This window comes from Amphiprion ocellaris, chromosome 22 (genome assembly GCF_022539595.1).
Source record: "Amphiprion ocellaris isolate individual 3 ecotype Okinawa chromosome 22, ASM2253959v1, whole genome shotgun sequence".
NCBI lineage: Eukaryota > Metazoa > Chordata > Actinopteri > Pomacentridae > Amphiprion > Amphiprion ocellaris.
The window spans coordinates 12,374,757-12,401,132 of NC_072787.1; the positions used below are offsets into that span (position 1 = coordinate 12,374,757).

General features: G+C 39.7%; 1 protein-coding gene across 2 annotated transcripts in view; it reads left to right on the plus strand.

The window, feature by feature from the left end:
* cntnap2a (contactin associated protein 2a) overlaps nucleotides 1-26,376 on the plus strand; it is a 365,865-nt gene that overhangs the window by 198,426 nt on the left and 141,063 nt on the right. For both annotated transcript variants that reach the window (XM_035948975.2, XM_023272089.3), the window contains exons 8-10: nucleotides 4,366-4,509; nucleotides 5,678-5,939; nucleotides 20,149-20,298. In XM_035948975.2, the coding sequence (XP_035804868.2) occupies nucleotides 4,366-4,509; nucleotides 5,678-5,939; nucleotides 20,149-20,298 (556 nt within the window). The remainder of the gene's footprint in view (nucleotides 1-4,365; nucleotides 4,510-5,677; nucleotides 5,940-20,148; nucleotides 20,299-26,376) is intronic.

Below are 26,376 nucleotides of genomic sequence, written 5' to 3' on the forward strand. Positions count from 1 at the left end.
TGACCACTTGTGCTTATCTTGCAAATGGTCACTATGTGCACTTCTTGTAACAAATTCTTGAGTCACTTTAGGGTTGTGATCATTTAAGTGAAGCTTATTTGTGTAGCCCTCTGCAGTCTGACTTCCTGGATGTTAACCTCAGCTAGCTGCATGTTTGCATTTTTTAATAATTCTCTTTACTATGGGAAGCGACAGCAAAACCCTCCAAAGTTCGCAGCCTACTTACTGAAAATGGCAAGTCTTACCAAAGATTCAGATTGTGCAATAAAGAATACTAATCTGCCAGCACACGTTATCCCATATTGTAAAACGCGGGCACAGTGCATTTCACTGCGCATTATACTATGTATAATTGTGTTTGTGACAAATAAATGTCTTGAATCTTGAATCTTGAAACGATAATGAGGTGCAGTCAGACCATTCTGCAGCACAAACAGCTCTGTGGAGATAGGCCTGGTGTTGGGAGACTGAGCTCTATGGAGCATACAAGACCCTATATTGCTGCAGGCACAAGAGCAACCGTAGTGGACACACAGTCCTAATGCAGTTTTCTTTAGTATTGCCAGCTTGGGAAGGTGGCAACTTTGTTTATTCTGATTGGGTTACACAGTGCAAAATGGGGGCTCGTGTTGCCATGAAATTGTTGTTTCCACCTGCTCAGACCGTCCCTTATTGCAAACATAAGGCAATCTAGGTGGCTGTGTTAGCAGAGTTATATACACAGAAAATCACAAATCTCATTTTGTGACTGTTGAGTTTTTCACCTTTCAGTCTGCTGCATTGTGATATGCGTAAAAATACTTCTTAAAATACTACTTTGCTTGATTTACGCAGAATCTGTGACAGACACGCTATTGGTTGGGTATTAGCAAAAAAGCTGCCCATTTCAGTTAAAAATGAAGCAGTCTCACTGCAAAATGTTGATTTTATTGTGCTTTAGAACTATGGCATTATGTAACTCAAGCTAATGTTAGTACACAGACTGCAAATACTGAGCCCAGTGTCCTCAGGGCACTAGTTGGTCATTGAGAATTGCTGCTCTGACACTAAATCCACGCACACTAGTTACGCATAAGTGCTCAGAACAACACATCAAAGCAGCCCATGAGCCATGATAAATATAATCACCCTGTTCATGCCTCAATCAATCTGGCATTATTGGCTGCATGTACTAGATATAGAGACTCTTGTTTGTGCCCTCAGTTGCATTGGACGTACATCAACCCGCCCCGTGAACACTTACACCACCCCCTAGTTCATTTTTCCTTCTCTGAGGGGTTCAAGTTACATGTTCAAAATAAATTATTCTGTTCGATTCTAATTGGGGGTGGGGGTATTACTCATAAACTTCAACAGCCCTTCCATAACAAAAGCTGAATTAGCTTGCAGGCTTTGCTCCATTAATGTTTGAGATGTTGTGTATTTGTATTTTGGAACTTAATGATGGAGGTGAATCTCAGGCTTCTAGGCAGCTGAGAATTTGGGTTTAAGGGCAGCGTTGCCATTCAATTTAGAATACTGAAACTACTAATGTGACTATTTCTCAGATACAGTCTAAACCCTTCCAAACAGCTGCAAGTCTTTTTTGAAATAGTTTGTCTTTGTTATGCTACTGCTGTTCAAACCACATTAATTTTACTTAGGCGAGTTCTTGATTTGCAGCTGCATTTAAAGTACTCATCACTGGTCAGTACAGTACTTTGATATCACACAGGAAATGAGATATTGGTTTTACACTATGCTCTAGTGCTAATCCATAAAACTCACATAATCAGCATCAGCCAGTAATGGAATGCAAAGAGCTCAGCTAATAATACTTAAAATAGGAAATTGATTGTGGAATACACGAGTGGGAAATGCAGTTTTGTGTAATGCAACTGTGTGCGTGCATGAGTCCATTTGTGGCTATGTGCATGTGGCTGTGTTCATATTGACACGCTTGTGTGTAAGTGTGTGACCTTTACTAGGTATTGCTGATATGGCTGATCTATTCCAGTGTTAAGTAGGATACTGAGAAACAGGGCAGGACAAACCACAGTCCAATTAAACTGAAGCTGTTGAATTAAGGGATCTTCAGGGAAATCTATACAACAGGGTGTACCAGGAGGTTTTGTGTGTGTGTGTGAGAGTATGTGCAGTGCGTCTGTGGCAAACCCTGAATGAATCCTGGAAGTGTTATTGCCCAAGTATCCCAACAGATCACAAAATCGTGACCAGCTTTTAGTCAAAGTGCACCACTGTACTCTATTTAGTCCGCATACTTCCTCGTGTGTGTTTTTGTGTTTATGTGCACGCACATCTGTGTGTCTTCAGCTCCCATTTAAGCCTGTGGACTAAATATCCGGGTGCATTTGTGTCTACCCTTGGCAGTAATTACGAAGACTACTGGAGCGTCACCACGGCACACATACACAGCACAGACACCGACTCACATTCGCACACAGACAGATCGACTGGTAATTGCACACCGCCCTCCATCATCTTGGCTTCCTTCAGGGCTCAGAGCGATGTCTGAAAGAAAAAAAAAATGAACACATGTAGAACTGTAGAAAAATATGAAACGCGGTTACATTTTCATCAGTCTTGTGTCCTTCAGCGCTTCCCACCAGATGCCTGTTTATTAGCCTCTATCTCCTCACCTCAATCCTCCTCTCATCGCATCTGTTCACCACAAACCCCTGCCTCCTTCCTTAAATACTTTCTTCCACTGCCCCAGTGGTCGTATTACATGTGATTTCAGGTTTGTCAGTATTGTCTTTAACGTGGGTGTGACAATAGTTGTTCTGCATATGTATATAAAACCAGAGGAGCGATCAGGGATCAGATCTGTTTTATTCATCTGTGCATTCTCACAGAGGACTGGCCTAAATGTGGTGCTACAGTACTTGTTTTGAAAATAATATGATGCCGCCACAATTTCAGAAATGGGCATGTATACATTTAGCTTTGATCGCTGTCAAATTATCTTGTCTTCTTGTTTTCTCTTCATCATAAAAGGTCCTTTGTCTTTAAATGGCAGCGCAAAGCAAATAAAATGTGTCCTTTCAAACTGTACAATTGAGACTATAGATATTTGGACAGGCACACATTTCTGTTCTTCAAGTGCTATGTTTCAGCACATTCAATTTGAAATAAAATAATGGACACTCCATTAAAATGCCAAGTCTCGGGTTTAATTTGCGTAGCTTTATGTCAATGTTAAAATAACTGTGTGAGATACAGCCTTTTTGTTACACAGTGCACAAAGTTCAGGAGCTCAATAATACCTGCACACACAACTGCAAGAAGTCAAGCAAATTCACCATGCTTAATATTTTAAGGAAAATACCGCAGAGCCCTTCAGCTCCTGTTTGTTTTGGGATCTCTCTGCCTTTAGTTTGATTTTCAGCAAGTAGCTTGCAGCTCAGTCAGATAGAGATCAGGTGACTGATTTGGCCAGTTGAGAGTATTCCACCTTTTCACTCTGAAAAAAGCTCTTTGATTGTTTCGGCCATATGTTTAGGCTCGTTGTCCCGCTAAATGATGAAATGTTGTCCAATCAGTTTTGATCATCTATAAATATCAGTGTGCCAGTTCCATTGGCAGCCGTACAAGCACAAGCCATGACAGAAGCACAAGGGGGGTTGACAGATGACATGGTTCTTTGGGTTGTGATCTGTTCCTTTTTTCTCAACGCTTTTTCTTTCCATTTTGATAGGGGCTATTTTTGTTCCATCGGTCCATAGAACTTTGTCCCCGTAAAGGCTCTATCAGCAAACTTTTCTTTTGATCCACTCAAAGAAGCAGGCTCACCTACGTCCTTGTTATCGTCTTCACTTGCATGGCCACCGCTTTATTCTTCATACTGACAGTCAGCTCTCAGCTGCTACTGAACCACGTGTGAGTTTTTCTGTGCATGAACTAACATTGAAATGACAACCAGCTGCCCATGGAGCTTTTGGTAGCCAAGTGTCAAGCCAATTACCTTTTAAACCTGCCAATTTGAGTCATATCTCACATTAAGTTCCTTCGACATCTATGTAAAAGTGTTCAAGTGTCAAGCCGAGACTTGACACTTTCCCATTACTTTATTTCAAACTAAGTCTGCTGCAGCACAGAAGCTAAAGAACCAAAAAAAATGTAACTGTATAAATACTGTACCCTTATCATCTCAATTTCATTTATCAGTGGTTAGCCAGACATTTTATTAAGGTCAACTAATAGTGCTTTAGTGATTATTCCAACCAGAAAGTGTGCTTTTTTTACTCCCCTACCGGTAATTAATAGGAGTTTCCAGAGAAGCTAAGTGACTGTAAATGAATTTTTAATATGTCCTTATACCAATCTTCATCTCTTTTTAACTCTTTGCTCTTTGTCTCTTTCTAGTTGAGTTTTGGGGGGATGCCGTACAGCGGGAAGCCGGTCGGAGGAGGAAGGAAAAACTTTAAAGGCTGCATGGAGAGCATCAACTACAATGGAGACAACATTACAGACCTGGCCCGCCGAAAGAAGCTGGACACCTCCAGTTTTGTAAGACAAATGTGCAAGAGACACGCACATATGCACATATATACTGTACATAAGCACAACTCAGATGCTAGACATGAATCTAAACGGTGTGAAATGACACTTAAAAAGACAGCTGAATCCTGAACATGCTCATTATTGTCAAACTAGCTCTGTATTTGACCCGAACGAAGGGTCATATTGTTCAGTGCACCAAAGAATTCTAACATATTCATTATTAATCATATACACCTGACCTGTCAGTGGCCCCTCCATGTGTTTCCTTTCTGTCTTTGTGTTACTGTTGTTATCATGCCTCCCACTTCAGTGCAACCTTGAAAGACAGAATTTCACTGTAATGACTGCAGATTGTTTCAGTGGCACAAGATACCTTAATGCTTTGCTTTATGAAAGACTGCTGGAGGTAACAGCTCATTAATATTTTTTTTTGGAATCCTTAAAATGAGGTATTGAACAGTTGCTGATAAACTGTGGCATCTTAGATCTCCACAATCTGCTGGTTCCTCCTCAGCTGTGGCCAGTCAGTGTATCTCCTTCGATCGCTGGCAAACTGATTGAACAAATGGAGGCACTAATCAAGTTCATTAAAGCCGCACCGCTAATTCTCTCTGATGACTCACACAGCCATTTATTTCTAATCAAAGCAGATCCACGCTCAGATTTTAGAAAGATACACACACAAATGCAATCAGTAATCATCTATAGTTGGTAAGGCAGCTCAATATTGTGTGTTTGCTAGTGATTTGATTAAGAGCACAAGGTTGGAGAAGCTCAATGGTAATTAGTGCCTAAATTCCACAATTCTGTTTGTTTTTCTACTGCACACAGAAATCCTATAGGTCACCGTTTAACCCTGGTTTCAAAGACAGGATGAGCCAAAAAGAGAAAAATTTAGTGATGTGCACAGGCACTATCAGTCTTTGAATCTAGCTTCAGTCAGGAACATCTGAAGGTAAACATGCAGAGGCTAGATTCAAAGCAGCAAAAACCTGGTTAATAAGTACATCATTTTTGAAAGTGTCTGGGCCATCTAAAACATTTAAAACATTTAAACAACATCATATTCAAGCCCGCATATAAGTGATTAGCTTTGCTTTTTATTTTTATCTTTGAAGACCAATTATGTCTCTTTGTTGGGCTTTCTCTTTTTTCTATATCTGTGTCCTAACAGCGTAACCTGTCGTTCTCCTGTGTGGAGACCCACACCTTCCCGGTCTTTTTCAACGCCACCAGCTTCCTGCAGCTGCCAGGCCGAGCCAACCACAACACGGTGTCTGTGGGCTTCCAGTTTCGTACCTGGAACCCCGACGGACTCCTCCTCTTCAGTAATCTTGACGACGGCACGCTGGAGATTTCTCTCGAGGACGGCAAAATTATTGTTCATATCAATGTGACGAAGGCGGGCAAGAACTACCGGGTGGACCTATCATCAGGTGAGTTTGTCTGCAAATAAAGCAGTCGCATAAAGAATCTTGTGACTTAAATGTAAGGTTTTCTTTCATTTAGCATTGCATTTCTTATCAAGCTATACAATAAGACACTTATTACACTACAGTACTGTTTCTTTTTACTGACCAGTACAATATATATAAAGGTTTTTCAGAAGTTGCTTGGAAACAAAATAATGGAGCTATTTATAAGCAAAAGATAATTATACATTAGTCAAGATGCCTGTCACTGTACTATATTCTCCCTGTTTTTAACATGTCATTACCAGGAATGGATTATGAAGATGTGGAGTGACATTTCATGTATACCAGTACTGTTTGGTTAAAAAAAGAAGCAATTTTTATTGACAGCAAAACTAAGAGCAAAGTTTGTGGTGCAGACAAAAAAAGCCTGAGCCTTATTTTAATCTCTGTTTTGCTCATGAATAACTTAATTTAAACAGTTTGGTACTTCTCCAGAGTCAGTCAGCTATTTTTTTACATTTTTAACATCCAAGATGCATCACTTTCTCTGCTTCTGAAGCATTACACACATAAGTTTTCACACTTGTCACATCAAAACAATTTTGGACAGTCTCAGTTAAGATATTCCTCTTGGTCTGGCCTTGATCTCATTTCTCCACGCTGTCTGTGTCGACGTGGTCTTGATTTATGTGGTCGTAATCCCAGCAATACTAATAACGCGTCCACCGATAGAAAATAGTGTCCAGCAAATAAAACACATGAAGAGTACTCTGATGCAGAAGAAATAAGATCCTATGTTTCCACTTCCTCAGAGATGACCCACAGTTTACAAAGTAAACAGAAAATCCTTATAACTAGAAATGTTTACAGCAACTGCTAAATGAATGCATCTTTAAAGAACACCGAATTTGAACGTTGGTTAATTTGGATGGGCTGGGTTGGTTTTTGAGCGGCACTGCTGCAAATGAAAATAATTTTATTCCCAACAAGCCTGTCTTCAGTGGCCTCTTTCATTACATTTCTTACGCTACTACCCTTCTTATCCTCCCTTCTCTCCCTCTCTGATTTCTTCCCTCCCCTTCTTTCTTCTCCTCTCTGTTTCTCTTTCCCTAGACACACTCATTTATTTTGTCCACTGCTGCTTTAATAGGCCATTATGCCCAGGGGTAAGGATTATTACAGAGTTACCCTCTAGGCTAATTGGGCTTGAGCCTGCGATTACATCAGTATTACTATAATACACAGAAACACAAACACACTTTCGCACACGCAAACACGCGCTCCCTCCTTTGATTCTGTTATTAGTATTTCTAAAAAAGAAAGCAACACTGGCTTCTGGCTTCAATGACACAGTGGGAGTTGGGTAGACTTGTAATGAAATGCTTAGTCCCTCTTAATAGCAAATATACTGGGGAGCGACGTGCAGATGCTCACATACTGAGGAGCAGAACGAGAGCGAGAGAAAAGAGAGGCTTCTTACAGAGACCACACAATCTATTTTCCTTTTCTCAGCGGGGATAATTTGTTTATGAAGCTGTTTAGCGACAGCTTATTCTGACGTTCATTATAATCTTGCATTTGCTAGAAGGTAAAATGATGTGGACCGTGCACACGGGCCTTTTATAAGGCATTTTTAACCTGTGCAACTTTTCAGCCATGTAAGACTGATGAACAGGAGGCAGTAGAGCACAGATTAGTGTCTTACTGGTGTTAAATGTATAAATGTAGGAGAAAAGAAAAGGAGAGCTAAAAGAAAAGGTTAAATATATATTTTTGATGGAAGACAATAAAATTAACATTGCATATGTCGCAAGCGATAATTGGCAATAAACTCAATTAAATCTTATGTTAGAAATGTGTAAATGGAACTATTAATTGATTAGCTGAGTTGTTGCACTGCAGTTGTCACATCACATAAACCTGTTATGAAATATACCTGTGATGTGAAAATAGATAAACCAAGTGTTTACAGAAATTTCCCACCTTGTCTAAGCATAAACCACATTACCTTAATAACAGATTCATAGAAAATATTTTACTTGCAAATTTCTGACCCGCAAGAACTGTTGTTCTCTTTAAAGCTTCATTAAGCAATATCTTTTGTGTTAGCATCAAATTGAATGACTTACTGTAATGAGTTGCTGGTATGACAGTTTTCACTAAGAATGAGCATCCTGGTTCATCACGTCTAGTTCATTCACATTTGTTTTGCTGTTTTAAACTTAATTGAAAGGCAAGTGTCCAAGAATCCAGTGAGATTCAGATATTGGATTTTCTCAGAAGTTGATGGATCAAACTTAGGCAAAAATGTACATTTATGTTGGACATTCCACAAGTAGTGATTATTTTTGGATAGTTGTGGAACATTTGCACTCTTGCAACACATTGGTCATGTTAATTGACTGTTATATAGAAAATTTAAAGCCACAGCTATTGAACCAAAGTATTTTCCAATGGAGAAATAAGACTGGTGTTGAAAATTCACCAAACCAGTTTAAATGCTAGGGTTAAGGCCCATGTAGTGTTGTTTATGTTGTAAATTTCGCTGAGTAATTCAAATAGTATCATTAAACCCTAACAAAAATATATACATAATACCTGGCTGAACTACATAGTACAGCTAAGATCCCGCTGTATTATTAAATATGGAGATTTGTCTGACTTTTTCAAAAATTAAAGCTAAGACCTCGCAAAATTCTGCATAGAAAAACACAGTGGATCTAGAGGAAGCATATTTGCAACAATGGAGAGAAATAGCTCCCTTTTAACAAGAAGAGACCTCCAGCAGAATCAGGCTCAGGGAGGCGGCCATCTGCCTCGACCAGTTGGGGTGAGGATAAAGCAGAGAGAGAAAAATAGAACACAGACAAACAGATAACAAACAGGAAACCAGCTCCACAGCCAGAAATACCTACAGAGAGGTACCTGGGGAGGGAGGACAAGCATAAACCGTGGGAGAGAGATGACACAAAGTACATGACATGCACTAGTGCATATAAACACATGGAAGAGGCGACAAGGATGAACACAGGAGAAGACAGCCGTATTAACAGGATTGTTAAAGTGAAGCATGTGGGTAGATTTAAAAGAGGTGAAACTATTATAGCAAAAGAGTAAAGTGAGTGAAATCAGGCAGCCGATCGATAGAAAACAGCAGAACAGCCGAGTGGACATGACTCGGGCTGCTTCAGGAAGGACTAAAATCAATGGAAAAAGGTGAGCCTTTAATTTTGTTTTGAAATTGCCAATGGCGAGACAGAATATAATGCTGAGACTGTTCCAGGGCCTGGTGCAGTAACTGAAAAGGCCATGTCTCCTTTGGTTTTGAAACATGAGTGGGAGACGGAGAGGAGTAACTGTGACGATGAACTAAGTGGCCTCGGAGTAGAAAACAGAGTTGACTTATCAGTATTACATTGTAGTGCTAAACCACTTTAAAAACAAATGGTAAACCCTGTATTCCAGTGGAAATCAATGCAAATGTGCCAGGAATGGGGTGATGTGGTGCTTTTCTGCTGTAGTCTGGTAACATTGGACTGTGTCAGTTCCATATACAGGGAATTACAGTTGCCAGACGCATAACTCATAAATACAGGCATAACAGTTGTCAGGTCCTTGTAAGATAAAGTCAGGTTCAGTTGGTTCCGAGCTGACAAAAGCTGCCCCTCACAATGCTGCCAAATTGTTTATTACAACTGAAAGCGGACTCCAGGAATACACCAAGACTTTTGACTGCTTCATGCGCATTTTCAGTCAGAGGGCCAAGAACAGCACTGAGGCTATGAACAGAGCTGCTGGGAACAAATATAATACAGCATTATCCAGTAGATTATGTTGAGGCTCATTAATGTTAGTTTCTCCTGGAGATTACTTTTGGATTTTTTTTTTTCAACTAAAACTGCTTAATGCAGGTTGCAGTGAGCTATTTTTAAGTGCTGGAATGTGCGTTGTGTGTGTGCAGCTGTGGGGAATATTAAGTTTGTGTTGGTGTTCCATGTGCGTATATTGTAACAGGAAGATATTTGGACCAAAGAGATAATTTAATAGCCTTTTCATGCATGACTGCATGAACATTGTCCTCCAACTACCAGCTTGTAATTTAAAAGCTTTTGTCTGCAAAGCCCAAGTGAATCGGCAGGTGCAGTACGAGAAAGGAGTAGGTGGATGACGGAGGGGATGTGAATGAAAAAAAAACTTCATATCTCTTCATAACCTCATTCTTGCCTCAGTGGGTCCTAGGTCATTAAAGTTCTTTTTATTTCCCTGATTGGAAACAGAGCAACGGGTATAGAAGAGCTTGCCTACGAGGAACACACACAGCATAATACCCACACACATTCAAAATGTGTGTGTGCGTCTACAGATATGTGGCTTTGTAAGTGTCTATGTGAGAGCAACAACTCGCCCCGAGGCTGTTTGTGACCTGCAAAAGCCTGCTGTCTGTCCTTTGAGAAAACCTCTGTCATTTCATCCACTCAAGCAGACAGGTAAACGATAAAACCAAAGGGAACGTGAAGCCTTTGAGAGAACACTCTAGATTAGACTGCCTTGTCAGTGGTGTGTGTGTGTGTGTGTGTGTGTGTGTGTGTGTTAATAGATAGTTAATGCTGTAGTTTTCCCATGCCTTTCCTTGATTTACTCATTAACTCTCCTTTCTTCATTTTCGCTCTCATTACTGATTTGTCAGAATTACAACAGTAGCTTCATTAGAGAGGGGCTGGAAGATGTTGCCATATTGGCCATGCAGCAGGACCAAAGCATGTTTGGTGCTCAAATATAAATCAAACTCCTGTTTTCCACATTGCCCACCATGAAATGATCCAGTAATCCAAAGCCAATGAAAAAGAAAAGGCTCCTTTTGTACCTGACGCAAATAGCTGCTGGGTTGTGGTTTTTATCTTTGAGCACATGTGCTGAAGATGCTACCCTTTGATCACCCTGTTGATTAATTATTGAATTATTGAGCACCGGTATTGTTTCCATGGAAACAACACTCACTGTCTCCAGTGCTTTTTCAGAGAGCAAGAAATTTAATTTCCTAAGAGGCTCTTGAGCAACAAAGTGAGGAAATATGTTTTTGTACTCCTGTTTGGCTGTCAAAGAAGACAAAACATGTAAGCAGTGGTAATTAATCTTAATGAATTAAGTATGCGACTACATCTTCAAGAAAAGATGAACATTTGATTTAGCTCTCTGCGTGTCACACCTCTGTACATGCTTGTTGACAGTGATAAGTGGCAAAAAGGCAAGATAATCATAAATACACCTGGAAATTGACATGAGGTGAAAAGAAATGGAAAGCTTTTTTGTTAGAACTACACATTGTACTGCTGTCATCATTCAACAAGTGGAGCATTTCATGTCATCAGTACTTTAATATATTTCTTTTATCACTTCTATCTAGCTATCTAGCTATCTATCTATCTACAAATTATTTTCATAACCTGTATTGATCCCATTGATCCGTATTTGATCCCGATATGTCATCCCTGTAGAGGTGAGTCTTATTACAACATAGGACAAAGCCAGAGGCCTCATTCCAACCTGCTTCAGAGTTGAAATTTGTTTTTACATTAAACTTGTGCATGTGTGTAGATTTTTTTTTTTAAATGCATGTGTTCACGCCCATCACCTCAGCTAGAAGTAATAACTTTGCTTCTTTTGAAATGCAAAATTACTATCAGTCATGCATGAGGTTGCTTGTGCAGTCTGAACAGGATGCATATTGCAATAGAGTAATGGAAAGGCCTGAGGCACAGTTTAGAGGGGAAAAGCACACTACAGCCACCCCTGATTATAATGTTATATTGTTTCATTCCCCCTGAGTGTGTGTTTGTGTATCCATTGGTGTTTGTGTGTATAGTATTTATGTGTGTGTGGCTTAATATGTCATATTCTCTGGCTTTGTTGGCATATTGCCATCTCTGAAGATGTGCAAAGCTCTTCAAATTACCTTGGAAGACCGAATATTTAGGGGTGGAGGAGATGGGGGAGAAAAAATTCATGAATGCCAGAGGGCCCCATAAATTTATAGCAGACAAAATTCATTTATAGTGTACATACAGGATCAATATGTAATAGAAATAGAGGAAACAGGAGGAGAGGAGAGAATGATGGGGAAAAGAGAGTGGAAACGAGGAGCTGTAGGGATGAGAGAGGAGATGGGAGGAGAAGGGAAAGTAAGCAGAAAGAGGAGCAGAATGGCAATGTTACAGAAATAATATCCACACTCGACAGTCTTACAGGGATTTGTTGCACTGCGTGATATCCCCTAACACGTTCTCCAGGGAGATGAGACAAAAACGAAACAATCAGGGACAGCCGCAAATAATGTTTCTTCCCCATGCAAATACAATAATATGAAAACAGCTCTTCTTCTCTGATATCTGTGTAATCTACCTGAGCTCATTTTACACTATTTTATTCTGTTTTGTAATTTAGACAGTTGTCACACCATGTCACTGGCTTTGGTTAAGATCCTACTTTTGGTTTTTATGGTCTCATAATACAGAAAATATCTTAATTTATTTTTTTTTAAGTATTTCTTCACTAAAAACTCTATAAAAACAGATGTGATTTACACACAAGCCACTGCAAAAACATTTTACTCAGTTTTCTTCTATTGTATCTCGTTTTTACTCGTACTGTTGGCATTGACATGTCATTCTGCGTTATTATTCCTTGCTTCATTATTTAAAATCTTATGTCCATTTATTTATTTTACCTTGTTCCAGCTCTTCCTTATTCTCAAAATTAGATACCATCCGATGCTGCTGTCTGCTATCCATCATTGCTCTCAGGGGCGAATATAGCTGAAATCAATAGAAATGCAATACTAACAGATAGGCGGATAAACACAAATGCAAGCACTCCTCTTCAAAGCCTGCAGGATATCTCTTGCTCTTGGTTGTTTGGGAGCAGGCCAATCTTGAGTCTGCATGCTGACTTTCTGGGTTTAGGCCTTCTAACTTTCATCCTTGCTGTGTGGAGGTTCCCACTTATCTGTGCATGAACTCGACCTCCTCTGTTTTACGAGACTTTCTTTGACACTTTCACTGTCTGAGTCCAGGCCTCAGTCTGACACAACGGTTGCGCAACACTGTGGGTAATGGAACACTTCTGATGGTCAGGTAGATCTCTAAAACACCCAAACTGCAGACAGCCGGTTTGCTGTTATGTATTATCATATATCACACTGGTTTTTCCTTCAGCTAATCTACAACTAGTTTATCTACAGGGTCAGGCACTGCTGCACTTGAAGGACTTCACTGCGTCGGTCCGCTTGGACGTGAATCATCGGTACGCTTTCGACCTCACCGTGTGAAGTATGTCATGTCTTGAAGTCATATCTGCTGTTTCCATGGTAACAGGCGGGACATGCACCTCGCGCCAATATGCATGTGTTTTTGAATGTGTGCCAGGATGGACGTTTTGAGGTGAAATGACTCACTGACGACCAAAAAAATCCCCCTGATGTTGTCCATACTTATCCCGATAGCAACACAGCATATGAAGTATTTATAGCAGTTGGTGGATCTTATTTTTGATGTCTTGTCGTACAACGTGTTGCTTTTTCATTCTATGCAGTTCCATTGATTTATGGTGATAACAAACACCAGCCCTCACACCGATTATATTCACCAGAACTACAAGAACACTGAGCTGTCTGTTGTTGCTGTCTGACCTCCTGACATTTCTGCTGCAGCAGCAGTTTGGTTACATTTTTTTTATTATTATTATTTTACAAAGTTGATAGTTTTTTTCTTTGGTTTAAGAAATCACTTTGGCCAAATTGGGAAAAAGTTCACTGGCTTCAGCTATTATAATACATATTAAATTTCCAAATTAAAAACTACTTTTTATTAATGTATATCATTTACAAATTGGAGAAAAAGTACATTGTGGTTAGATTTTTTAAAACATGTGGTTCTGTCTTATGCTGGTGTGTACAGAGTCATCTATAACTTTAAATTCTACGTTGTTTCCTTTGGATTGAAGCCTCTAAAGGTGGCCTGTTACTATGCCTATGACAAGTAATAAAAATACCTGTTACAGAGGTGCAGAGAGAGAAAATATGTTAGATAAAAGCATGAAAATACTGTATTAATGCATTTGTGGCACCCTTTATGCTTGAAAGTTTTACATAGAGCAGGTAAATCTTCAAAAATGTGTTTGATGATGGAAGTTCTGGGACTGTAAAATCCCAAAAACACATTCAGAAGACAAATTGAAAGTGAATTTGGATTTTTGATAATGACTTTGAAGTTCATATTGTTGCATTCTCTCTTGAATACACCAGTGAGAACCGTGATGTTGTATTGCACTAACTGCTTAACAGTTGGCACAGAAAAACAACTCTGGTAATATGAATATGCAGTGGTATTATGGTGTTTAAATGTTAAATATATCTTGAAGTATTTATTTTTTCATTGATGTCAGTACTGTGACATGAAACGTACATGTCCAGTGAATGACTGTGTTTTGCAGTATCCTAATGATTGAGGATACTGTATTAAACAGCACACATTTACATGCACATGAATGCTTGATTTTAGAGTTTCCGGAATGTTGCAATTAATCCATATTTTATGCCAGTAATGATTAGGTTACTTGGATTTTTGTGAGAATTGCACATCCTAATACTGTAATGCTACAGTTTTTCCTAAATGTGTCTTATTTTTGACTGAATAAATTGAAAGACACCCTGAGGAAAACATCATTTTAAGTAGCGAGTTAAGAATAGTAAAGCCAATTACTGATACTACTCTATATATGAATGACCATTTGAGTTAAACAAGGGTGTTTCTCTATTCAGAAAGTATGAATTAAACGTGTAATTGACAACTGGAAAGTGCAAAAAAAAATTTATGAGATAAAGAAAGTGTGTACATTGTGTGCTTTTCAGTACATCATTGCCATTTATTGTTTTAATACTATAGTTAAGATCTTGGTGAAGTCATCAAAGTATATTTGAAAGTGACACAGGGAAGAGTTAGGATCATCATAAAATCCACACTTCCCCATTCCAGCATCAGAATTAATGCATCTGCAATGAATGTGTGACCATTAGCTGCCTCAGAATTATGCAAAATTCTCTGGCTATTGCGGTATAAATTTAGTGCCATCCATTCCCCGCTTTTGTTGTTTAAGTCAGTGAATCTGAAGTAGCAGACTCCCTTGACAGGCGCAGTGAAGATACCCGCAACAGCAGGGAACTGAGGGGCTCAGGCCTGTCCATCACTTGGGTAATGTTATTATGCTTTTTGTATTGCATGCCAGTAGTTGGGTTGTAAGCCCCGCCAATATTTGTGAAGACTCTACTGTAGACAAGTGGACTTTCAATTTTGGATATTCCCATCAAGCTGGCTTTCTCTGCTGGTCTGTCCAGTAGAGAGAGCCAGCTTTGGAATACAGGATGGAAGCATTTAGAAGAGTCAGACTGGAAAAAACGTTAAAAGCATAATAATTTGATGTGAAGTTTAGATTTTTTTTTTTCTTTTTTTTTAAATACAGCAACAGTATAGTTGGTCAGTTCTATATTTAGAAATGTTTTCTTTTTAAGTAGGCTGTCTTCAGTTAAGGGATTGAGGTATGTATGTATGTGTTTCTGGTGTCTCACCAAAATACCTGCAGTCGTTTTCTGTATCTCATCCAGTTTGTTAGTTGTGAGCTGGAGTTCAGTCTTTGAATTATCCAGCTGTCACCTCCTTCCTCTGCTGCTGCACCACCTCCTCTCTGGTTGTCACTCCGGGAACCAGGGCTGCCATTTCAGCTGTTTGTACTAGAAGCATGAAAGTTAATCACTTCTCAGCTGCTCTTTCAAGATTTTCTAAAATTACCACGTCTGTGATTTTGTACTTACATACCAGAAATCAGTCTCCCAGCCTCCTCCACCTTTTATCTTCTGGGGGCTGCTATTCGGTCTTGGTCGCTTCCAGCTCTGCTGTAATTGCTGTCACTTTGTTTTCTGTGGCTGTCAGTCTGAACTACCACAGAGGTATAGCTGAGGATGAAGGTCCATTGTTTTTATGGTGTTAACTCCAGTCCATAAAATCCTTTTTGTTGTTTTGGGGCTTTTGTTTGTTTAGCTCAGGAAAAAGTGTAAAAAATAAATTAATTAATTAAATAAATAAAAATAATTAAAAATAAAATATTGCAGCAGACTTTATTGCTTTTGAGCTCAGAAATATTTCATATAAAATTTATAATTCTTACTTCATCTTATTTCTCTACATTGTTATTGTAGTGATTTAATATTTATAGATATTTCAGTTGTTGCTATGCGAGCATATGCTAGAAATTTTATTTTACCTCATTTTTAATGCACATTACACACATTTAAATAGCTTGAACTGGGTTTAGCCCAATCTGCAGTTGAAAAATTCATCAATTTATTGATCAACAAAGACAGTCTGCAATGTTTTTTTATAAAACACACACACACACACACACACACACACACACACACACACACACACACACACACACACACACACACACACACACACACACACACACACACACACAGACAGACAGACAGACAGACAGACAGACAGACACAGACAGACAGATAGATAGACCCTTGAGTTGTTAGTGTGGGTATATGAGGGTACTTCAGATAGTTGTTGGTCCATTTTATGGCATATCTGTAACTATAAAGCCTTCCAATCTTGTCCACAGAAAATTATAATGTTTGTTGTCATTTCTTTGCAGGTAAAGTCCTTTAAGAATCACTAGGTAAAAGGGAAACCAAATAAAACACAAGAAAGAAGCATGAGCTGAACACTGAATTAGCTGAGTGAATGGCCTCTAATAGATTGGTCACTGATTTTGGACCTCCTGACTGTGGGTCATCTTCACTGCTCTTCCTGCCCCACTTGAAATCAGCAAGCCACTTTTTTTTACAGTTAATTAGCAATGGAAGTCCTCACTAAATGTGTTGACCATGTATTTGTGGATTTCCTTGGGATCACTGCCTTTTTATGCAGATACTCAGACTTCTTTCTGGTCCATGTTTTGCTTTCTGTCTTTCAAAGGACGCCACCTGCAAAAACAACATCTGGGTTTTTGTGGACAGTGATTTAAGGCTTTATAGTAGCAAGTTATGTCCCAAATATTAGTTACAACCTTTATTTCCAGGTGAAGCTGAGAACTTTTTGAATTACCGTCATGCTCTACATAATCCTTTTTCCTAGTGACCACAGGTGTAGTCAATGACAACTAACTTCTGTTTAAGTTGGCATAAATGCGTTGTTCCTCGCTATATTTAGCAATGTAGGCTGTTGCAGCATCTACAGCTGTTCATACAAAAATACCTTCTCTTTTTTTTCAGAATGACTCCCACTCTAACACAGCAGAGAATAATTTAAAAACCTATTTTCTCACACAGATTATCGTGCCTATACAGATGGTGTCTTTTTTGTTGTGTACAGAGAGTCACTGGGTACAGTATACACACTCCTTTGTGGTCTGCATTGATTTTATTCTTGTGGGGACATAGACAGTGAGTGGTACATCAGATGGCAGCATCCCTGGGTGAAATTGACAGCCAAACTGTTTTATGTAACCTTAAGAGTTTTCGTGTTCTATCAGAAAAGAACAAGCTAGAGGCACCAAAGTCTGATGAGAATATGAAATGCAACTCTGAAATTCTACAACAATGTAATTAAGTTTGGAAATGTTTTGCTTGGTTCTTTTTCAGTTGGGGTCACATTTTTGCAACCTTTACTTTTGTGAAATGCTGCAAATTAACTCACAGTTCTTTCTTTTTTTAATTTTTTTGCATTTTCATTTTATTCAAAACATAAAACAAGCAAAACAACTGGTCATCTTGTTTTCCGGCTCCTGCATATGAACTCAGCAAGTCAGGAAACTAGTCTTATCTAGTTAAATCTCCTTTTTCTGCTGTCCTTCATTGGTTGTGCTCTGTTTATCTATGACAGGCAGCCACCATGTGCAGGATTCGAGGCTGTATGTTTGGCGTATGTGGCAGTCAGACTGAAAAAGACAGCGAGAATATCGCGAAAGTGTGCATGTGCGATCCCTTGTGCCCATATGTGCTGCAGTGTGTGTGTGACGGTTCAGTAATGCTGCCATCACTGATAAGCTCATCGTTCAAAGCTATTGCAGGTGATGTAAAACAGATGAGGGGACATGAGGTTACATAGTATCTATTTTCTATTACATTCAAGAGGTTATACAGAAGGATGGGACGGAGCAGAGAGCTTGGTAGTGATTACATCAAACCAATATACAGGTAGAAATGTGATTGTCAGTAAAGGAGGTTATCAAGGTCGCTCTTGAAAAGAATTAACTTTTTTTTGCTTGTCATTCAGACAAAACACATATCTCATCCTCATGACCTCTGAAGTACAACTAAAATCAATTTTTAAACATTTTTCTCTCCTGGCGAGCCGGAAAAATCTTTGTGTATGTGCTGTTTTGTGTGGATGCATCTGTGCCACAGTGGTCACACCCCTCAGCAAGTTTCCGTCTTGGCCTTTAATCTCTTTGGCCACCTCTTGTATCGCACATACACATACACACACACACACACACACACACACGCACACGCACACGCACACGCACACGCACACGCACACATGCACACACAGACAGTCACCCTGCTGATGGAGATTAATTAGTGCAGACTCCCTGCAGATATGACAGCCAGGGTCTTCAAGTGCATTCTGGGAAGAAGTAAACAATGCGTGTCTTGTAAGACGGTGACACGGAAACCGGCACACGAGCCAAACGCGCCAGCAAAAACTCACACACCCTCATTCAAACATGATTTGAATGTATCGACACATGCAGCATGTAAAGGTTTATGTGTATCGACATGCGTGCAGATCCATGTGTGCGTTCTGCTGGGACCGATTTGCACATGACCGCACCTTGAACTTCACTACAGTGTCCACACTATCGATGTATTACAGCCAGTGAAGCGGTGAGCTAAGCCCAATTGAAAAAGACAGACACTGCAGCAGATGGCTACAAAAGGAGAGAAGTAGAATACAGGGAGAGGGGGGGAAAAAAGGAAAATGTTAAATGCAGAGTTTCAAGAAGGGAAAATAAAGACAGAGAGAGGGAGAAAGCAGGGACAGACGGAGGGATGAATAGAGATTGGAGTCAGTAAGAGGTGATGTATAGAGGAGAGGGCGATGAGAGTGAGCTGGCTTCTCTCTCAGCTCCAGTAGTAATGTCCCTTTCCAAAACATCACTCATATTTAATGGAGCACGGCTACAAGGGAAGAGGGGAGAAACGAGAGCACAAAACTTGCACGAAACACACACACATGCACATGCTATGTTGACAGACGACGCAACACATTACAGACTTGTACACTCGCGTAAAGTGCTCAAAGTTGCGAGCTCATAGAGAACACACACATTCACTACTTGGGTACTCAGACGGAAACAGGGTTCTTTGAGAGTTAATGGAGTTGAGAGGCAGGGGCCTTGAGACTTGAAACTGCACTCGGCGAGGAAAAAGGAGGGCAGAGGAAGAGCGGGAGAACAGAAGAGGTGGGAAGAAGAATTGAGGGTCATTGGCATACATATGACTGTGCAGAAGTGAGGCAAAAATTCGATGGAGGCAGGAAGATGGCCCTCAGCTGAGCACATCTTAACTCTGTTGGAGTTGCACTCAGCAGGTAACACAGGAGTGCCATCATTGTGAAGAAAAAAAATTACTGTGTGACAAAGTAGAAGGTAAACAGAGAGAGATAGCCACACTTCACAGAAATAAATTTTATTTCCTGGTTTCACCACCCACATACCTCTCGCCCATGATGAGTCACCCGGTGGCTGTGTGTTAAATCCCAGCCTGGGCCTTAATATGCTCCTATACTCTCCTATAACAAAGTTAATTCGAGGTCAAAGGAAGGTAGCGTGGCCCAGCAGTCTAAGGCTGGATTTTGCCTCCGGTCTCTCTGGAGGCGTGGGTTTGAATCCCACCACTGCTATTATGTGAGTAGTGATCAAGGCTTTGGGCTCAGAATGTCAAGAGTTCAACCATTGCAGCTTTATCTGCTCCTTAGCATGGCGCTCCTCAGCTTCCTGGGATATGCAACCCTTTGCAGGATTAATAGAGTATATAAATTAAAGCAAGCAATATAGAATTAGTGGTGTGTTAGTTAGTTGGGTTTGGTTTGTTGTGTTTTTTACATTGTGTTTCTTCTAAAGGCCTTTTTTTTCTGCTCCATCATCCCTCTTCCCCACTTTTCAGGTTCGGGCCTCAATGACGGGCAGTGGCACGCCGTACGTTTGGTCGCCAAGGAGAACTTTGCCATGCTGACGATAGACGGCGAGGAGGTGTCTGCCGTGCGCTCCACCTCACCTCTCACCATCACCACAGGAGGGACCTATCACCTGGGAGGTAGGAGTCACACCAGCTACACACCTTTACACTTCCACCCTCTTTCACCGTCATCACATTTCTCCACAGCGGCCATCTGGGAGACAAGAAGGCTCTGAAACATGGCACAAATCCAGGTTGGGTTTCAGTTCACATTCACATTCATTCCTTGATGGATCAGTTCTAAAAAATACTGTGTTCTTTTTGGCCTTTTTAGCCTTTATTTTATAGGACAGTGGCGAAAGAGACATAAAACATGGGGAGAAGAGTGCGGGAAGGACATGCAGTAAATGGCCGTGGGTCAGATTCGAACCCATGATCGCTGCTTCGGGGATTACAGCCTCTGTTTATGGGTTGCCCAAAAGTCTTTTAAACAAGCAATATTACTTTTTATGGTTGAAATATTTAATTACAATGCACTTAGAAAACAGAAGCCTTTTAAAATATATGTTTAAACAATCTGTTTAGGCAAATTATGTCTTGAGATCATTTATCTTGCTTGAAATCTATATCCCAGTGGCCAGACTTAAGGAAGTTGCCCACTTAGAAAGACAGACACAACAAGACCACCGGATACTGATAGGATCACAAACTAACACACACACAGATAACACATGCAGCCGCCTCAATCTGTCTGCATTAGGAAGACGCCAGGTTAATGATGCCAGACACCGCTGTCCGTCTGTTGGAAGATGGTCCGTATCTAAGCGTGCACGAGACACTTTGTGTATGTGTGTGGGCACATGTGTGTGTGCGTGTGTGTGTGCACCTGTATGAAATTACAGTAACTGAGAGAGATAGTCTGGCTCTGATAGCTCCATCAGGCCTTCGTCCCTCTTTCTCTCTATCTGAGCACAATCTCCTCCATCAAGCAAAACCATTTCCCCAGGCCAATCAATAAGGATCAGAGCACCTCACACACACCCACGCGTCCAGGTTCTTTTATTTTGTTGTCTATTTTAATTTACTCCTTGCTGATGTTGAGTGAATCCCCCAAGTCCATAATGACTCTCTACTTTTTTTTATTTATGAAATCAAAATTTGTAAGGCCTTGATATGCTAATAGAATTTCAGTCTAGAATCTGTTGTGTCTTTTTAAGGACTTAAAAAGCTTTTATCAGTGTTGTTCTTTTTCTGAGAGATGCTGCAGAATCATTCAATTTAAATCTATGTTTTTTTCATTACTGTTTCCATCTAGTTTACCCTCAACTTTCTCCATTTTTATTGTTTGTCTGTCTTTTCTGATACCTCCTCTGCTCTTTCTTCTTGTCCTCTAGTCTCCATTTAGATCCAATTGGCGATTTACCGATTTTAGTAAGCTGAGTTGCGAATCAATAGTGACTAAGAGGAGAGTATCTCTGTAATGTCTTTACTCCTTGAACAGGCCAGAGGAGACAGACAGATGAAGGAGGACTGAAACAGAAGAGAAAGCAGACAAAGCCCAGGGAAGATAAGAAACAATAAAGAGAAAGAGATGAAGAGAAAAAAGGAACTATAAAAATTATTACCTGGTCTTTGATGGAAACAAGTAGTAGGCTGACGATGATGGAATCCATGTATAATACATAACGTTACAGGTTGATTTGCATATGCACACATACTTTAAATCACATACTGGATAGATGCTCACATACATATGAATCACTACAATTCAGAAAAAAATACAACTATGTTTTTTGCAGTGGGTGCTTTTCCCTCGACTGAAGGAGGTAGTGTTCGGGCTGAATTGGCAGCAGCTGTGACTGGGGTTTTACTCGTTAATTTTACATGACATAATGAATGCTGAGGAGCAGGGAGCCTGGTGGTAAACACAAGCTTGGAGGCTGCAGGGGATACAAAACTGTTGATTATTTCTATGGCAAGAGGAGTACAAACTGATATTTAGGCCACCGTTTCACAGGCTGAATAAGAAGTTTTTCAGAAGATGCTTTTGGAACAGTTTCAGCCGTTTCATTCTTAGTCCAGACTCAAGATTTCTTTCAAGAACAAAAAGATTTTTGTACTGTTGTGGGCTGTTTTTTGCTCCTTTTTATGAATTTTTCATTTTAATGAAACCTCTCTCATGATTGTGTTTGGATTTATTTGAAAAGAAAGATTCAAATCATGCATACTGATCAGTCTTTGAATTTCACGAACCAAACTGTTTTTTCTTGTTTTTCCGAGTCCTCCCCAACAATACAGTCTACATCTGTGTCTCTGTTGGTGTTACTGTGAGCATATATGCCTGTAAAGCTGTATGAAGAGCTCACTGAAACACATTAAGTTACAACTCAGACAGAATATCTTGGAAATTTATTCAAAACACTCCACCCCAGCACATTCAGAGGCTAATTTCCATCCCTTGAACAGAGGTAACAGAATAATATAGTGAGTGTACAAAAGATAGTTTAGCCTTTTGGCTTGGCCTCAATTACTCTCTCTGATCGCTCAGCTTGATGAGTCAAAGGGGCCAAGCGCATTAAGCTGTCCTAAAGCTCTCTCACAGTATTCCATCAGCACTTTCTCCGTGACTGAGACCGTTCTATCAATGTGTCGCAATTAGCAAAAACCTCTCAGTATCATGAACAATCCGTGTTCTTTTACAGGACAAGACTTGAGATAATTGGTGCGAGTAATTTATGTTGGTGCAGTCATCCAGGTAGCCATCTGCTTGGAATCACATGGCTTTAAGGCATCAATCTGCTGTGTTTTCATTGGCATCAGTTGTTGATCAGTGACCACGGACTGAACAAGGCTTCATAAACAAAGTAATACTGGACTCAACATTATCTCGGCCAGAATTTTCTCGAAAAACAGATCCTCACTACCAGCTAGGTTTTCCTAGTTAAACAAAGCTTAAATGACAAAAAAAAGCACACACTCATTGCAGCGATAAGAATATGTCTGCTGCCATTTTTGTCTTATTTTAAGTCATCTAATTCTAGTGCTTTCAATGACTTATATAATTTGGTGTTCATGAAAAATGAATTCAGGAAATGGAAAATGCTAGTAATTTCAGATGAAAATAATCCTTCCATTTGCTTTGATAGGGTGAGTGCCACTATAGAAATGCTGCTTGGATGTCAGAGGAAAGATGGTTTAACTGTCTGTCTGTTTCCATATCCTTCACTTTATAGTATTAGTGTTTATTTAACAGGGTCAAAGGCTGCATTATGCCAAATTAGGTCTAATTGATATTGTACTGAAGCTTGACTGCCACACATAGGCTGGGATGTTTATACAGTGTGATTCATGCAAAGTCTGATGTACAATGTTTTACTTGATTTGTACAGTGTGATATAATTAAAATGAGAAAAGATCAGTGCACCTCAGTGATGAGCAATTTTCAGATATTCAGACAAACCCTCGGCACACAAATATGAAAACACTGCTGACACAGAAGCATTATGTAAGATAATTAGCAGCCTGTGTCAGTCAAACAGAAGACGAGCAGGTGTGACTTTGTGCAGCGCAAGCAGTGATCTTACCACTTATCCACCTTCAAAATGCACAGAACATTTGAGTTATGGCTTTTATTTTTCTGAATTCCGAGCTTAAAGTCAGAATCTCACAGAAATCTGAGAGCTGTCTTGATCTAGTTTTTTGAGATTAAAGAAAAGAAAAATAAGGTCAGAATTCTAACAAACAAGGGAAAAAAGACACAACTGCAATAAATAATTCACAGTGGCCCTAATTCTCTTCTGTGTGTGTCTCCATTAAATTTGAAATGAGGAAAACTGAAAGGGGCAGTAAAGTTATATCACTACTTGGCTTAAAAAAGAAAAACAAGCAAGCTACTTTTATCTGTCCCGCTAATGGTGATCATACCTGAGCTGAGACAGTTTTTGCAAACACAAATATGACACAAAACTGCAGTATCCCTTTGTACAGCAGTTGATGATTTGAGTGCATAAATATTCTTTTTAATTAGGACGCAAATTTGTTAAGCATTTTTTAAAAAAAGGAGCAGAACACCATAATGCTTTTACCATTAAAATTACACTGATGTGTCATCTGACGACAAGCGTACCGACATAAAAATGTTTCCTAATTAATGCCCTAATTCACTTAATAGATTACCTAATTTGCATAAGTGGTTATGTTTAATGTATTTTAATGACTATGATGGGACATTATGCAGATTAAGCACCAAAGACTTTAAAGGCGATGCAAATTATGCAACTACAACACGTTCCTTTATTCACTTTCCTTCCCTTATTCTGTCAGCCTTTTTTTGTTTTGTATGTGAAGCTTTTCATTTTTAACAACCCCCCAATAAAAACAATCATAAAAGAAAAAGAATATTAGACAAATGTTTAATGAAATGTGACATACGCATTGTTTTTTCATTGAAATTATGTTTCCACTGAGAACGTCTTTGAAATGAGTAGCACTAAAATGACCAGTCAAGAATGTTGCCTTAGATGTAATAGCCTTTTCAGATTCTGGTGAATTAAAATTCATGAGGCACTTTTTAAAGCCAAGGTTAGAGGGTTACAAGATATTTTACTATAGATGTCAGCGGGAGAAATAGACTGGGCTCTCAGCCTCTGTAATCTCACCCTCAACCTTGGGCACATTTTAATTCTATTCTTCTTGTCTGTTTTCTTTTCCACACTTTTTTCTCTGTGCGTCATTTCCTTTATTCTTTCAGATTTCTTTGTTTTCCTTCTCGTCTTTCATGGCCCTCATCTTCTTTCCTTTTCCTTTCATCGCACCTTCTTTAACCCGGTCAACCCCTTCTTTCGCCCCCTCTCTCATCTCCACTCCTCTGTCCTTTGAGCGCCTGCTTTTAGAAGCAGTCTACTGAACCCAAAGCCTATTTTACGGGGAGTAGTTTTTCACTCCTGACGCTGCGCTTAGAGAAATTAGTAAGTGACTGACACAAGGCATCCACAAATTGAATTTTTCAAGAGGCAAGACAGGCGGACGCGCACACAAACACAGACGTGCACATACACAAGGCGATAAAGTCGTGCTCTTTTCTCTGCAGGAACAGGCAACAAATGGATACTCTAATGAGAGACTAGTCAATTATGGGACATTCCAGCCTTAAGCATTCTGGTGTTTGATAACTCTGCGGAAAAAAAAGAGTTTGCAGTGTTTCCTATTTTAGTTTGCCACTCTCCACACTCCCTTACCAATTTTATAACACTGAGTTGCTTCAAACACTGTCACAGCAATTCTTTTATTATCATTTTGAAAATGCCATGTCTTTTCTTGCATTTTATTTGCAAGAATAAATGAAATATAATGACTTAAAATGCTGCAGTATTTATCTTAAACTTTGCTTTTCCATTACAACCTACAGTATACACCAATGCAGTAGGTTTTGTTTGACCCTTTGAAATACAGTCTGTAATTGGTCCAGTGGTTTTATTTGGTCACTCCAGTGTTGACAGTTTTTCATAGTTTTTCACCTAGCTGAAGGAAAAAAAATGCTTTTTTTTCTTAACACATAATATATGTGATTAAGGTAGTAATAATTGTAGTATATAGCACATTTTCAGTCATGCGTCTACATGCTGTCACCTCTTCCTCTCCATCTTAAAGTTTGTGATGAATTAGACATGAGACTCTGACACCTGCGTTTATCAAAGAGCAGCCCATGCTGTCTGTATGTGTGCCTCAGGGAAGGGAAGGGAGGGGAAGGGTTGGGCTGAGTGCATACAGCCTTGTTTATAGGCACATCTGCCATGGCAGGTTGGGTACATATTGTCCCTGACATGAGTGCGGTAATGTTTGCCATGCATGTTTGTTTGATGGTGCTTTTTATTTATTTGTATTAGGAGTTCTTTGTACAGTGAAGAGAAATAGCTGAGGGAGAAATTGCAGCAGGTGGTCAGCAGATCAGCACATTTTTTTTTCCTGGAGTGAACTTTCAGTTTTGTGGGAATCTACATACTGTTTTTGGCAACAGTTGTTGTCTCTTCTGAATATGCTGTAGAGCTACATCCTCGGAATATTTGTTTAATAATTTACCTCTGAGCAGTTTGGCAGGTTTCCAGCCTGCCTCCTCTGGAAGCATCCACGTCCCTCTAAGTGCGTTGGGATGTGGAAACGTAGCCTGAGTGCCAGACGGGTACAGGTAGAGGAGGGCTGATGCTGCTCTTCCAGTTT